The sequence below is a fragment of the Epinephelus lanceolatus genome, chromosome 20 (assembly GCF_041903045.1).
Source record: "Epinephelus lanceolatus isolate andai-2023 chromosome 20, ASM4190304v1, whole genome shotgun sequence".
Taxonomy (NCBI): domain Eukaryota; kingdom Metazoa; phylum Chordata; class Actinopteri; order Perciformes; family Serranidae; genus Epinephelus; species Epinephelus lanceolatus.
In genome coordinates, this window is record NC_135753.1 from 40131968 (window position 1) to 40149365 (window position 17398).

General features: G+C 40.8%; 1 protein-coding gene across 1 annotated transcript; it reads left to right on the forward strand.

The window, feature by feature from the left end:
• Positions 1–402: 402 nt before the first annotated feature.
• Positions 403–8783, forward strand: LOC117264389 (zinc finger Y-chromosomal protein 1-like). The gene is made up of 4 exons (XM_033638301.2): positions 403–560; positions 1390–1644; positions 4252–4578; positions 7100–8783. The coding sequence occupies exons 2-4, from the start codon at positions 1404–1406 to the stop codon at positions 8524–8526; spliced, it is 1995 nt and encodes a 664-aa protein (XP_033494192.1). The 5' UTR covers positions 403–560; positions 1390–1403; the 3' UTR covers positions 8527–8783.
• The last annotated feature ends 8615 nt before the right edge of the window (positions 8784–17398 follow it).

Consider the following 17398-nt stretch of genomic DNA (forward strand, 5'->3'; position numbering starts at 1 on the left):
TAACCTCCTGAGACAGCTCAGGAAGACTATCACAGTCTAGTGATGTAACAAAGGGAATATGATCAGACATGGACATATCATACACAATCTCCATTGATCTAATAATATCATGGGCATCAGCAGTGCTAATGCGTGTGTCAGAGTGTCTTTTATTTAATGTTCAGTGACTGTCAGAAGATGTTTTGATGATGAGCATTTCACACATGAGTAAAGAGCGTGACAACCAGCCCCAGTCTCCCCACCACAGTGTAAACATCAATAGAATAATAGAACAATGCTTCACGCGTGGACTCGTTGTTGTTGTTTATGTTTTATGTCTTATCATTTGATGCAGAGATCATGTCTGAATGTTGCAGTGGGAGCTGTGACCTGTGGGGGCAGCAGTGAGTCTCCTCTGACAACATCCCGCCGGATACTGATGGCAGACCACAGAAGAAGAGTGGCGGTGCGGCGGCCCTTCGTGTCGTGATGTTCAGGTGTTAAACAAGTGAAATCTGCTCTTTGTGTTTTATTCTTCATCGCTTCTTCCTCACGCGCCCCGGCGGACCGTCAGCTCACAGGTAAACTGAGGAGACTGAGTTCACCCGGCGGGTTTATGGGGACGGCAGTTAGCTTCCGTTAGCATCGTGCTAATATTAGCATGTGAGCGGTTTGAGGAAGTTTGGCGCAGACAGACAGGTTTAATATCACAGTATGAACACGTCGTGTCATTTCATTTAAATATTTCCACCCACGTGCTGAACCTAAAGCCACGTGCACAGCTGTAGAGTAACTGGATACATGTACTCTGAGTACTCTGAGCTGTGGATGGAGGACAGACAGAGATGTCCTGTAGGACAGTAAACTGGAGACACTGTGGGACATCCTCTGACACAGGACATTAAGAGCCGCCATGTTTCCTGGTCAGAGCTTTAATGACCGTGTGTCATGGTTTGATGTAAAGCTGTGTGTCACATTCTCTCTCACACACACACACACACACACAGCCCAGTCTGATCTCCAGTGGTTTGGACCAGTCAAACAAATGTTCATCCATTTACAAACTAGATGATGAACAGCCTCTAAAAAAATCTCTGTGTTCATCACATCTGACCTCTGACCTCTGTGTTCATCATTTCACACTGAAGTGGAAGACGCAGGTGAAGTCGTCCTCCACCTCAAGTGGGATTTAAACCAGCGCGACAGACCCTACGCTGCTGTGAGCATTTACACTTGTGTGTCTGTGTCACTCTGCAGTTACACCTCCTAAACACTAATTGGCAGCAGAGTTTATATGAAGGGCTGTAAAGTTTAGTTCATTCAAAACATGCATTAAACACACATGTAATAAACATGTGATAAACATGTGATAACTATGATAAACAGGATGCGTCCTCTGTTGGTGTTAAGGTCCCATTTGAAAGATGTCATCAGGACTCCTGGAGCCTCCTGGAGGAGGAGGAGGAGGAGGAGGAGAACGGCTCTGCGTCTTCCTGCTGAGAGACGAAGGAGACGAGGAGCAGAGGAAGAGGGAGGTGGGCTGTCAGTGGGAGAGTCCAGAGGAGGAGAGGAGGGAGGTGGGCTGTCAGAGCGACTCAGCGGAGAGGAGAGACGCCGCCGTCCAGGTGGACCTGCTGACTCAGCAGCTCAGCTGGAGACACACAGGTGAGTCTCACCTGCACCTACTTACAGGCGGTCAGAGACGCCACACACCTTTGTTACAAACACGCAGGTGGCGCAGTCACGCTGACGCCTAATGTGCATGTAGGTGTCTTCAGGTCTGGAGCCTCATTAAACCTGTGGGGTTCAGGGGGGATTGCATCATGTATGCTGGAGTTAAAATCCACTTCCTGTTTGGTGGCGAAACACTGATGCTGTGTCTCAAATCACATACTTCCGTTACACTTTCATGCAGTATACTGTGTGCACTATGTACTTATTGGCGTAGTGCGTGAATTTCGACAGGGTAGTGTTGTCTCAAACCAAACATGGCCGTTGTGCACTCACCGGAAATGACGACCGCAGCTGTTAGCTAGTTAGCAAACTAGCATTAGCATTTGCGTTATCGTTTGCAGTACCAGATCATTACAGACTGCTAAATGAACCTACTACACACTGCTGGCTTATACCTGACAACAGTGTAGTGGTGCTTAGTGCAGAAAACACATGCATTTGTATCATGCAGCAACGTTAACGGTCACACAGTCCTTGGCCGCCATTTCCAGTTTGAAAAGTGGTCCCTCCCCTTCTGCTACGTAGCCAAGATCGTGACCATTGAGGGCGAGAAGTGTCCATCGTCCCACACAAAACTTTTTTTTTTTCTTTTTTTTTTTTTTTTTTTATAAATGTTTTTATTATTTTAGTGATGGGTTGAACAAAGCACATATACAAACAGTCTCAGTCTAGAATGTCATGTGGCACAATACGAAATATGACATCACCAGATTTAAAATAAAATAATTACAGCGACCAAAACAAGGTGTATACAGATCATTAGGAGCTCGTCAGACTTCAGCACTCAGACACGTGTGCTGTAGCAAGGGGTCCCAAATCTTAGCAAAGTATTTCAATTTACCTTTATTACGGTATCTAATTCTGTCCAGGCTGAACACATTCCCCATTTCTCTGAGCCACATCTCATACGTTGGTGCAGAGTCAGATATCCACATTTGCAAAATTATTTTCTTGGTCACAACCAGAGCATAGCATATCACTCAGAAAATGTGAAGGTGATCGGGCGTAATACCAACATATTACACAGATTGGGGGGTCGTTTCTATACCACTGGAGGGTGTTTAGAAAGACAGTTCTTCAAAGCAGGGTCTGTTTCCACAATATGCCAGTGTTTTTAATAACTTTATCAATGTCTCTGGATACAGGTGAATATTGAATTGCACAAATAGTTCCAATGTCTGATCCTTTAGATCTGGTGTTAGTAAGGCACTCAGTTTGGGACATACTAGAGAAACATGAGGAGGCATTGTGAATCCAGGTCTCCTTATAACCTCTTTGTCTGAAACGTCTTTCAAGTTCTTTTGTTTGTATCTTAAAGTCTTCATCCGAACTGCAGATCCGTCTGATGCGATTGAACTGAGACAATGGAATATTCTATTTGAGAGGGGTGGGGTGTTAAGAGTCACCATGTAGTAAAGAGTTTCTGTCTGTGGGTTTTTGGTACAGGTCTGTTTTGAGGCTATGATAGTACTGCCACAGTGGATTGTCTTGTTTGCCTTAGTTGGGCTATTCAACAGAGCTAAGAGCGAGGTGTTCCTGCAGAGAGAATGCTCAAGTTTTAACCATGCTGGAACTCAGGGGTAATTTTACGGGGCCGGGGCTGTTGGTGCGTGAAAGACAGAGATCCGGAACTTTTACAGGGGCTAAACAAGTCCCTGCCTCGAAGTAGGTACTCAGAACGGCCCTGAAAAACTCCTGGGTGGGGATTGGGGTTTACTTGGTGCTGATTGGATATACTCAAGGCGGGATGTGACGTCAACAGAAAGTGACAAAATAGCCGGCATTTTTAAAACTGTAGCCCAGCGGTAAAGTTTAAAAAGAGGTAATCCAAAGCCTTCTTTCCATCTTAGGTTTACATAGGTGCTATTTGCTATGCGCACTTCTATCCACTTCCTAAACACAGACTCAAACCCAAATTGTTCCAATGCTACTTGCATGTAAGGCCATTCAACCTGATCAAATGCACATTGTGCATCCAAGGAGATAATGACTGCCTTAGTAGTTTGTTTGCTGTACAAGACATTAAAGAGACAGCGCAAGATAAAATATAGCTGTCTCCCCTACATAAATCCAATTTGGTCTGGATGCACAATACTACAGATAAACTGCTTCAGCCTCTCTGCAAATATCTTACCTATGATTTTGGTCTCTGCTGCTAGAAGTGAGATTGGACGGTAAGATGAGACTACTTGGGGGTCACGACCAGGCTTTGGGATGACACCATAGGGGTTACTCATAGTGCGCTGCATTTTTTCATACTTCTCAGTGTGAACGCACTTATGCACGCAGCGTAAGTACAGAAGTACGTGATTTGAGACTCAGCATGACATTTGACACCTCACCACGGTCACGCAGATTGACCGAAACTCAAGCTGTTATAAACTTTTCATCTCTAAGGTCTTTAGATGAGACAGACAGAATGTGAAGTTGATCAGACACAATCTGTCAGAGGAGTTTGTTAAACTACGACTCTGAAAAACCTAAGACTTCTTTACTTTTGTTATTTTGAGGTTCTTATGTCTGTCTGTGTGTCTTCAGGCTCGTCTGAGATGCTGCTGCAGTGTTTTGCAGTCAGACCTGATGGACCAGATGGTGGTGCTCTGCTGCAGCACTGCACCACAACCCGCACCAGAACCAGGACCATCAAACCCACCCGGTCCAGGTCCAGGTCTAGGTCCAGGTCCAGGTCCCAGACCAGGCCACCTCCTAAGAGATCCAACACCACCAGACAAAGAGCGTCTCGACGTCGCCACCGCCGTGTGTTCCCTGTTCCCTGTCACCAACAGGAGGAGGAGGAAGAGGAGGAGGTGGAGGAGGTGGTGGAGGAGGACATAGGTGATCCCACCTGGACTCCTCCTGAGGGAGGTAAGTCCATGAAGTGCTGACTGTCCTCAGCTTTTCTTCAAATATCAGACCGTAAAGATCTGATTTTATTTCATAGAAATAACTTTAAGAATATTTTTAATTTCACTCTGCAGTTACAAAACACTGGTCCACAGCAGATGTTTCTGTGAAGTGCTGTAAAGTTTAGTTGATTCAAACACACATTAAACACAGTAAACACACACTAAACACACAGAAAACACACAGTAAACACTCACTAAACACACATTAAACACTCACTAAACACACACTAAACACACATTAAACACATTAAACACACAGTGAACACACATTAAACAAACAGAAAACACACAAACACTCACTAAACACACAGTAAACACTCACTAAACACACACTAAATACACATTAAACACATTAAACACACAGTGAACACACATTAAACAAACAGAAAACACACAGTAAACACACAGAAAACACAAAGTAAACACTCATTAAACACACACGAAACACACATTAAACACACACTAAACACACACTAAACACAAAGTAAACACACACTAAACACACATTAAACACAGAAAACACACAGTAAACACTCAAACACTCATTTAAACGCACACTAAACACATTAAACACACAGTAAACACACATAAAACACACACTAAACACACACACACACTAAACACACATAAAACACATTAAACACACAGTAAACACACACAGTAAACACACATTAAACAAACACACTAAACACACAGTAAACACTCATTTAAAAACACACTAAACACACTAAACACATACACTAAACATACATTACACACACTAAACACACACTAAACACATTAAACACTCATTTAAACACACACTAAACACATACACTAAACACACATTTAACACACTAAACACTCATTTAAACACACGTTAAACACGCATTAAACACACATTAAACACACATTAAACATGGCTTAATAGAGACAGTTTCAAACACAAATCAGCTTCACTATAACTCGCAGCATTCACAGACAAACACTTGTATTTATCTGGACACATTTTCCCCACAAATACAACATGCTAACATTATTAGCACAAGCATATGGCATTTTACATTGTATACATTAGCCTAGCAGCTAGTGGAGATTTCCTCTGCTCATATTTCAGCCAGGATAAATCACACACAGTTAGTAACAAGCTTTGTTTCCACTGAGGGAAATGGTTCCAGCTTACAGAGACAGACAGGAGGTCTTCATAGTTTCACTCAACGATAATTCAAAATGTTTTAGTCATGATGTTTACTTTTGAGATTTAAGTTTTGTAAGTGATTTTACTCAAAGAAAAACAGATCTATTTTTTGTTAAAGGGGCAGTAAGCGAAATCGTTTCACCGCTAGGTTCGCTGTTGTGCACTGCCTGTAGAGCAAAACAAAGTGTGTCATGAGCCACTCCTCCCTCTACCTCTGCTCTCCAACAACACCCCCCCCCCCCTCCCCACTTGCCTCGTCTGTTTCTGAGTTTCTTCCACAGGCTCCGCTTCACTCAGCTTCACTCAGCTGCCCGATATACCCGCTGCTTCTTCCCACATTAACCTGAATAACAAACCAGGGCTCAGTGCTCCGGTTGGATCCAAACGGAGAGCTGCTAGCTGGGAAGCTAGCAGAGGCTAACTGGCTGTGTTAGAAGCTGAGTGAAGTGGAGCATGAGGAGGAAGCACCGGTTAGCCCCCGCTTTCACTGCAGGCAGATTCACTCACCACAGGGGCGAGGAAATAAAACCTAAACAGCCAACTTTGTTTAGCAGTTAGCAATGTCTTTCACTCACTCTCAGTCTCTGCTGTGTTTAGCTATTTCCCTGCTTTCCTGTTAGCGTTTGCACTTACTCGGCTGCCACGCTAACGCTCCAACTGAGCCGGGCTCACGGTCTCACGGAGAAGAGTTGGGACGTTAACATGGCAGCCCATTAGTGCTAACGTCCCCACGCTTCTCCGCCAGGCTCAGTGAGTCGGAGCCGAGAAGTGTGGGGCCGTTAGCGTTAGCACCAGTCGGCTGCTATGCTAATGTTCCAGGAGCCTGCTTCTCGGCTCCGGCGAGCTCTAGCGTGGGGACGTTAGCGTTAGCAGTAGTTGGCTGCTATGCTAACGTTCTGGGAGCCTGCTTCTCAGCTCCGGAGAGCTCTAGCATGGGGACGTTAGCGTTAGCACTAGTCGGCTGCTACGCTAACGTTCCAGCTCTTCGGCTTGTAAACAGTGGGCTGGAGATCAACACAAAGAGAGGGTGTGTGAGGTCATGCTATACTCCAGATGAAATTACACCTCTAGTTCTTCATATAGCAATTTTTTAATTCCTTCAATCTAGAAATGATGAATTTTGCTTATTGCTCCTTTAACAAATGTTATATAAAGTACAATGTTAATTTCAGTTTGTTTTTTTAATTCAGTTTGTTTAATTGATTAGAAATGAAATTTATTTTATTTCAGGATTATTTTCATGTCTATTTTGAAGTATTTGTTTGTTGACAAAGTTTGACACAGTTTGTGGCTCTGCCCTCAGGTGTGGACTCTCAGCCGTCTGCTGCGGCTCTGGAGGACGTCCAGCTGGACTCAGACTCCCAGCATGCACCTCTTTGTGCGGTGAAGGTGGAGCCTGACAGCACCATGTGTGACGTTTGTGGTAAAGTGATGAAGAACAAGTCAAGTCTGGCGCGACACTCCTTCATCCACACGGGTCAGAAGCCATTTGCCTGCCACCTGTGCGAACTGCGCTTCAACCGCCGCGACAACCTGCAGCACCACTTGAACCGGCTCCACCCCAACGGCGTAGCCAAGCTGGAGAAGCAGCGTGAGGTGCAGGCGTGGCTATGTGCCGTCTGTGGCAAAACCTTCAGCTGCAGGTCCCGGCTGAAAACACACGAGGTCATCCACTCTGGGGTCAAACCTCACCGCTGCGACCTCTGCCCTAAAGCCTACATGAGGACCAACGACCTTGAACACCACAAGAAGATCGTCCATGTCAACGGCGCTGTGGAGCCTCAGCAGCCCAGCTCGCTGCTCTGTGACTTCTGTGGCAAAGAGTTTAAATGCCGGTCGCAGCTCGCCGTCCATTTCCAGACTCATACCGGAGAGCGCCCGCACCTCTGCGACATCTGCGGACGCAAGTTCGGACGTCAGTACCAGCTGAAACGCCACAAGATCCTAGTCCACGCCAACCGAGTGAACGGCGAGGAAAACCCGCCACCCAACGCACCGTTCACCTGCGGCGTCTGTGGGAAGCGGTTAAAATCTGAAACGCTCCTCGCTGCTCACTCCAGCATCCACTCAGGCGACAAGCCTCACCGCTGCGGCATCTGTCTGCGCAGCTTCCAGCGTGCCACCTGCCTGAAGCAGCACCACGTACGCGTTCACCTGCGCGTCAGAGTGAATGAGGCACCTCACGTCATCGAATGCAGGAAAAGCTCAGTGACAGCGAAGGTGTTCCCATGTCCAGTCTGCAGCAAGGTTTTCAAATTCAAGTCTCTTTTGGCGAGTCACTCGCTGATCCACAGCGAGAACCGGCCATATGGCTGCGACTTCTGCAGCCGCAGCTTCAGACGCCTCAGCCACCTGAAGAGACACCTTGACGTTGTCCACGCCAATGGAGCGCGCCTGCCTCAGACCTTCGTCTGCCACATCTGTGGCAAAGACAAGAAGTGCCGCTCGCAGCTCGCCAGACATGTCATCATCCACACCGGGGAGCGGCCATTCGCCTGCGACCTCTGCACCGCACGCTTCAACCGCCTCGGGAACCTGCAGCAACACAGGAAGCGCATGCATGGCCTGGGGAAGGAGACTGTAGAGGAAGCCCCGCCCATCTTGTTTGATGACGAGGCTCTGACTTACAAACAGGAAGAGACGGTGGTGGCTGTCGACGCTGCAGCTGTAGGCTGTGAGGCTACAGTGAGCGATGAGACAAACAACTTACAGCAGCTGGTCACTACCTGACCGCAGGATGCTGTCGGAACTGAGCGTGCTCACATCATCCTGACCTCCGCCCTCAGTCCTTTAACTTTGATCCTCTCAGTCTGTCTGACGCTCTGATGGCGGTGCCTGAAGATGGAACTGACACTGAGATGACACTGACACTGTTGATTTTCAGTTGGACAGAATGTGAATCAGTTCTCTTGTGATGATCTGAGACGATCTGATCATCATTTCCTCTGAAATGTTTGTTTATTACAGAATAAAAAGTTAACAAACGACCACAACGGTTCTTGTCTTCAATTCTGCCTTAAGTCTTTTGAGTCCGTCTGTCACCTGCCACAACGCAGGGCTCGGTCAGCGCCATAATGTGTGCGCAACCCCTGTGTGCGCCTGAGGGCGTCAGGAGCATCATTAACATGTTGGTAAGGAGCATGTTTAACATGTTGGTCAGTAGCATTGTTAGCATGTGGTTTAGGAGCATCATTAGTGTGTTGGTCAGGAGCATTGTTAGCATGTTGGTCAGGAACAGTATTAGCGTGTTTGTCAAGAGCATTGTTAGCATGTTGGTCAGGAGCATCATTAGCATGTTGGTCAGGAGCATTGTTAGCATGTTGGTCAGGAGCAGTATTAGCGTCAGGAGCATCATTAACATGTTCGTAAGGAGCATGTTTAACATGTTGGTCAGTAGCATTGTTAGCATGTGGTTTAGGAGCATCTTTAGTGTGTTGGTCAGGAGCAAAGTTAGCATGTTGGTTAGGAGCATCATTAGCGTGTTGGTCAGGAGCATTGTTAGCATGTTGGTCAGGAACAGTATTAGCGTGTTTGTCAAGAGCATTGTTAGCATGTTGGTCAGGAGCAGTATTAGCATGTGGGTCAGGAACAGTATTAGCGTGTTTGTCAAGAGCACTGTTAGTATGGGGGTCAGGAACAGTATTAGCGCGTTTGTCAAGAGCACTGTTAGCATGTGGGTCAGGAGCATTGTTAGCATGTTGGTCAGGAGCATCATTAGCATGTTGGTCAGGAGCATCATTAGCGTGTTGGTCAGAAGCATCGTTAGCATGTTGGTCAGGAGCATTGTTAGTGTGTTGTTCACGAGATCAGGAGACAAAGATGTGCTGATGGGAGCTGTTGTGGATGACACTGCCTGGTTCCCGTCAGAGCCCCATTCACTATGCGATGTTATTGTAATGTGATATTGTTACAAGGTCTGTATTTGATATTGTGCAACTGTATGACAAGACAAATATGGCTTCCATTTGTATTCCTGTCAGTTTGCCATCCAGTATTAAAAGAAATACAACTCCCAGAAGTTGGAGCTCCTACCACCACACAGGTGTGTTGCATACAACCGGTGATCAGCCTGAGACTGGTCCCTTTTACCAGCTGGTCCATTGGTGCCTCATGTTCGCACTGACGTAGGTCACGTGAACCGAAACTGAAACAATAAAATGAAACACTGTGTGCAGAATTCTTTCTCTACCAATCTGGACTTGTTGATGGTTTCAGCACCTCACCAAGAGTTAGCCGGGTGGAGCGTTAGCCACTTTGCATCACTCATGACTTTTTGATGTCTTTTTATGACATATTAATTTACTTCATCCAACATACTATACTATGACTTATTTTTGATATACTACACTATGACTTTTTTTTTTAGACATACTATACTATGACTTATTTTTGATGTACTACACTATGACTTTTTTTAGACATACTACACTATGACTTTTTTCGATATACTGTACTATGACTTCTTTCCGACTTTTTTCGATATACTGTACTACGACTTTTTTCGATATGCTGTACTATGACTTTTTTCGATATACTGTACTATGACTTGTTTCCGACTTTTTCGATATACTGTACTATGACTTCTTTCCGACTTCTTTCGATATACTGTATTATGACTTTTTTCAATATACTGTACTATGACTTTTTTCGATATACTGTGACTTTTTTCCGACTTTTTCGATATACTGTACTATGACTTTTTTCGATATACTGTAGTATGACTTCTTTCTGACTTCTTTCGATATACTGCACTATGACTTCTTTCCGACTTCTTTCGATATACTGCACTATGACTTTTTTCGATATACTGCACTATGACTTTTTGATATACTGTACTATGACTTTTTTCGATATGCTGTACTATGACTTCTTTCCAACTTCTTTCGATATACTGCAGTATGACTTTTTTCCAACTTTTTCGATATACTGTACTATGACTTTTTTCGATATACTGTACTATGACTTCTTTCCGACTTTTTTCGATATACTGTACTATGACTTTTTTCGATATGCTGTACTATGACTTTTTTCGATATACTGCACTATGACTTTTTTCGATATACTGTACTATGACTTTTTTCCGACTTTTTCGATATACTGTACTATGACTTTTCTGACTTTTACGATATATTGTACTATGACTTTATTCGATATACTGCATTATGACTTTTTTCGACATACTGACGTTTTTCGACATACTATCCTATGACTTTTTTCAACTTACTATACTGACTTTTTTCGACTTACTATACTATGACTTTTTTTCAACATACTATATTATTTTTTTCGACATGCCATACTTTGACTTTTTTCAATGTACTATACTATGACTTTTTGACATACTACACTTTGACTTTTTTTCAACATACTTTACTATGACTTTTTTCAATGTACTATACTATGACTTTATTCAACGTACTATACTATGATTTTTTTTAACTTACTATACTATGACTTCGACATACTATACATGATTTTCTTCAACATACTATACTATGATTTTTTTCAACATACTATACTATGACTTTTTTTCAACGTACTATACTATGATTTTTTCGACATACTATAACTTTTCGACATAATATACTATGACTTTTTTGGCACACTATACTATGACTTTTTTGACATACTATGCTATGACTTTTCGACATACTATACTATGACTTTTTTCAATGTACTATATTATGACTTTTTTGACATACTATACTATGACTTTATTCAACATACTATACTATGACTTTTTTGACATACTATGCTATGACTTTTCGACATACTATACTATGACTTTTTTCAATGTACTATATTATGACTTTTTTGACATACTATACTATGACTTTATTCAACATACTATACTATGATTTTTTTTGACATACTATGCTATGACTTTTAGACATACTATACTATGACTTTTTTCAATGTACTATATTATGACTTTTTCAACATACTACACTATGACTTTTTTTCAACGTACTATACTATGATTTTTTCAACATACTATACGATGACTTCGACATACTATACTGACTTTTTTCAATGTACTATACTATAATTTTTTTTCGACTTGCTGTATTATGACTTTTAGACATAAACATACTACACTATTTTTCGAAATACTATACTATGACTTTTTGACATACTACATTTTGACTTTTTTTCGACATACTATGCTATGACTTTTTTGACTTACTATACTATGACTGTTTTACACATACTATGACTGTTTTCGACATGCTTTGCTATGACTTTTTTAGACTTACTATCCTATGATTTTTATCGACATACTATGCTATAACTTTTTTCGGCATACTATACTATGACTTTTTTTCAACATACTATACTATTTTTTTCGACATGCCATACTATGACTTTTTTCAACATACTATACTATGACTTTTTGACATACTACACTTTGACTTTTTTTCGACATACTATCCTATGACTTTTTTCGACATACTATACTATGACTTTTTTCAGCATGCTATACTATGATTTTTTTCAACATACTATACTATGACTTTTTTCAACATACTATACTATGACTTTTTTCGACTTACTATCCTATGACTTTTTTCGACATACTATACTTTGACTTTTTTCAACATACTATACTATGACTTTTTTCGACATACTATACTATGACTTTTTTTGACATACTATGACTTTTTTGAACAAGCTATACTATGACTTTTTTTCAACATACTATACTATTTTTTTGACATGCCATACTATGACTTTTTTAGACTTACTATCCTATGACTTTTTTCAACATACTATGACTTTTTTCGACTTACTATACTATGACTTTTTTTCAACATACTATATTTTTTTCGACATGCCATACTATGACTTTTTTCAATGTACTATACCATGACTTGTTGACATACTACACTTTGACTTTTTTTCGACATACTATACTATGACTTTTTTCAACATACTATACTATGACTTTTTCCAACATACTATACTATGACTTTTTTTCAACGTACTATACTATGACTTTTTCGACATACTATACTATGACTTTTTTTCAACGTACTATACTATGACTTTTTCAACATCCTATACTATGACTTTTCGACATACTATACTATGACTTTTTTTCAACGTACTATACTATGACTTTTTCAACATACTATACTATGATTTTTTCGACATACTATACTATGACTTTTTTAGACTTACTATCCTATGACTTTTTCCGACATACTATACTATGACTTTTTTCCGACATACTACGCTATGATTTTCTTCAACATACTATACTATGACGTTTTTTGACTTACCATACTATGACTTTTTTTCGACATACTATACTATGACTTTTCGGCTTACTATGTTATGATTTTTTTTCAACGTACTATACTATGACTTTTTTCGACATACTATACTATGACTTTTTTCAACTTACTACGCTATGACTTTTTTCGACATACTATACTATGACTTTTTTCACATACTATACTATGACTTTTTTCGACATACTATACTATGACTTTTCAACATACTATACTATGACTTTTTTCAACGTACTATGACTTTTTTCGACATACTATACTGTGACTTTTTTCGACATACTATACTATGACTTTTTTTCGACATCCCATACTATGATTTTTTTCGACTTACTATACCGAGTTTTTTTCAATGTACTATACTATTTTTTTCGACATACTATACTATGGCTTTTCAACATCCTGTACTATGACTTTTTCAACATGCTATATGATGAGTTTTTTGACATACTATAGTCATTTTTTCGACATACTATACTATGCTGTTTTCGTCAACATACTCTAATATGTATCGTTTTCGACATACTATGATTTTTTCATGTTTTTTCGACATACTATACTATGAATTTTTTCCAACTTATTCTCCTATGATTTTTTTCGACACGCTATACTATACTACTATACTATACTATGACTTTCGTCGACATACTATACTATGACTTTTTCATGATTTTTTCGACATACTATACTATGATTTTTTCATGATTTTTTTGACATAGTATACTATGACTTTTTCAACATACTATACTATGATTTTTTTCGACATATTATACTATGACTTGTTCAACATAGTATACTATGACTTTTTTTCAACATACTATACTGACTTTTTCAACATACTATACTATGACTTTTTTGACATTCTATATTCTGACTTTTTTTCAATGTACTTGTTGGAGCCAATTCATATTTTTTCATATTTATTAATTTTTTGGAAATGAAAATAATGCTAGTAATAATGTTGATTAATTATTGGAAGTGGTAGATTATATATTGCAGATAAATGATAATTTATTCTGATTGTTTTCAGCCAGCTCACAGCCCTCCTCCTCCTATGATTAAGGATAGAGTACAGCTGGGTCCGGGGCTGTCAGCTTTTTGTGTTGAAGGAGTGAGGAGTGAGACATTTTATCTACCACTAAATTAACCTTTTGTTTTGTTTTTTGTATGAAGTCAACCACAGAGATTATTTTTGTTTATGTAAATAAATTCACCACCCTTTTTGAACCTGGAAAGATCTCCGCGAGTGCTTATTATTTAGCGAGTCATAGACCTCCTCCTCAGAAGACTACTCTGCTAGTTTTACATTTTTTTTAACGCAAGAGTAGCCAGAACAGTACTATACTGATTTTTTTCGACACACTCTGCTATGACTGTTTAATTTATTTGCTCTTTCACTTCCTAATTAAACTATATTAGTATTGGTGTTGTAAACACAAAAATGGAGGCAGCTGATTCATTGTCAGCCTCTGAGTTACATTAAGTATTTTATTCATGACAAAGACAAACTTGAATTTTCTTTAGAGTGTTCATACACACACGCACGCACACACACACACACAAATTAGTACAGAGTGTGTTGATGTTCATCAGCTGATGGATTGACTGATCAATGACACAATAATGAATCCGACTGAATGAATGCAACAGTTGATGGATCATAAGTCAACAGAACTTTTACAGGCGATGAACATCATTAAACTGACACACATAAACAAGGCTCAAATTACTACGTGCACATGTACAGTGTGAATGGTGTGAACAGTGTGAATTTACAATCACTGGTGCACATAACCATGCATTGAGCTCTTCTCCCACAGTGAAAAACAAATTCATAACTGATGATATAGCGGTGTGGACACGGACAGATGAGACAGAGCATCTGGATAAGTCTCATTATTTCTGTACAGTTTGGGAGAGAAGTGTTGGACGTCTGTCAGAAGGATGTGGGCGTGGCCAACACCCCGAATGGAGCAGTAAAGAAATCGGGTCCATGGACAAAAAGGAGCTCTGATACATGGACGCACGTATGTTTATACAGTCACGCAGCGCGGGGGGGCGTAAAGGGTACTGGAACATGATGATGTCACAGTGACGTTTCTACCATTTCTTTTCCCCGTCAAAAGGGTTTTTTTGGGAGTTTTTCCTGATCAGCTGTGAGGGTCCTAAGGATAGAGGGATGTCGTATGCTGTAAAGCCCTGTGAGGCAAATTGTGATTTGTGATATTGGGCTTTATAAATAAAATTGATTGATTGATCTTGTTTGATTGATTGATTGATTGATTGAAGCTGACCTTTGACCTTTTGGATATAAAATTTGTGTGAAACTTTGTCAGAATTAGTGAACGAGTTCTGGAGTTATAGCCAAAAACATGGGAGGTCACAGTGACCTTTGACCTTTTACCATTCATGCGGATGTTTGTGCCAAATTTGGCGTCTTCCTTCAGGGTGTTGTTGAGATATCGTGTTTATGTGAACAAGTGTCTCCTGCACCTCTAACGGGCGGTATGTACATATGTGCACACAGGTGTCACACACACATTCACTTTCATCATGAAACTTGTTCTTATATATTAATAGAATAAACTTAAATTAAAACGCTAATGCCAATAAAGTTTGTTTTTTGTTCTTTGTGACGGATGTTTCTCTAACTTTCCGGCCGAAGCTCAGATGACCTGAGAGCAGTTTGTCTGGGTTTGTGTTGTGTTCAGGTGACCTGGGAACAGGCAGCTGTCTGTGGGTCAGAGCTTAGAGGACGATGACATCATCACCTGACATCATAATAGACTGTGACACAGCTGTGAGCTCATCAGAGGACATTAATATTCATGTAGCATCACAGCATGAGGTAAGACATAAAGGCAAGAAGGAGGGAGGAAAGGAATGAAGGAGGGAAGTACAGCATGTAAGGAGTGAAGAGAAGGAAAGAAGGAGGTGTAACGCCCGCCAATGTAATAATGTCCACAAACGTAATAAAAATCTGCAGGATTTAATGTAATAAACCCACAAATGTAATAAATCTTCCACGAACGTAATAAAAATCTGCAGCATTTCATGTAATAAACCCACAAATGTAATAAATCTTCCACAAACGTAACAGCCGCTGCCTACTACAAACGTAACACGTGATTTCCCACAAATGTAATAACTATTACGTTTGCAGGGGTTTATTACGTTTGTGTGAAAATCTTTATTGTATTAACTTCCCACAAATGTAATAATACAATGAATAATGGTCATTGTGGTTGTTGTTTGTTTGTTTGCCTATACACCTAATAATACTACTGACCGTGGGTGCAAAATCCAGCTGCTGACTCTCCGCTCCGCTGTCACTCAACGGATCGGAAAGGTGTACATTTATTGTAATCAAAACAATTACTGGCAAAAAGCAGGTACTGGCAGATACAAACAGAAGCAAGTACAGAAATGCTAGAATTTCCCACCAGGGATCAATAGTCTTTCTTATTCTGATTACCAGGCTATACAGTATGTGTAACAAACACTCATATCTTTGCTTAATGTCAAATCATACAATACAACAATACAAAAAGAACTAGATTTACAAGAAAAAAATCCCAAAGGTCCGACCTCCCAAAAATCCAACCGCAGTAAAGTTACAGTTCAATCACATCATCTGCTATATGTGACGTACATGCCCTCATTTGGATAACACATCCTGGTATTCCCCACACACGGGAAGATGTTTTAAGTAGCGGGGGCTGCCAACTGAATGAATGAATGAGTATTTTTTTTCCTGCTGTATAGCGCATCACACATCGCCACTCACTAGGCTGCTGACTGGCTGCCATAAGCTACACACAAATAAAACATTCAGAAGTTCTAACGAATGCAAATTTTATTACATTTTTTCCATAAGGAGGCCAACAGTAGAATTCACCGCGTGACAAAAGCAGACAAGAACTACCGTAGTTTGAGCGCTGTCCTTGGTGTTGAAGATGTCCCTGAGCCTGTTACAGGCAGCGGTTATAACAAAATCACTTTAAGCGCTGTCCTTGGTGCTGAAGATGCAAAAACAAACAAATGTCTATAGTCCAAAACTCACTACCTCTGACATGACGAACCAAGACAGTGTACATAGATAAAAAAAACATCAGCAGAAAAACAGAAGTCCTGCAAACCAACAGCAAGCGGCGATCACCATGGCCAATAACGTCGCATGTCTGTAATAAAGAAATAAAAATAAGACAGCTGTTGGCAACTAGCTGTTGCTGCTGCAGCTACTATTAGGCTACTACTGTTATCCAAACTAAATTAAAGGAAGCAAAGATTGTTTAACCTATAATTCCACA

Excerpts from the sequence above, each read along its gene's own strand:
- LOC117264389 (XM_033638301.2), top strand. The coding sequence starts at position 1,404 with ATGTCATCAGGACTCCTGGAGCCTCCTGGAGGAGGAGGAGGAGGAGGA. Across the intron at positions 1,645-4,251 it reads GCTCAGCTGGAGACACACAG|GCTCGTCTGAGATGCTGCTG; the intron begins GTGAGTCTCACC and ends GTGTGTCTTCAG. Across the intron at positions 4,579-7,099 it reads CTGGACTCCTCCTGAGGGAG|GTGTGGACTCTCAGCCGTCT; the intron begins GTAAGTCCATGA and ends CTCTGCCCTCAG.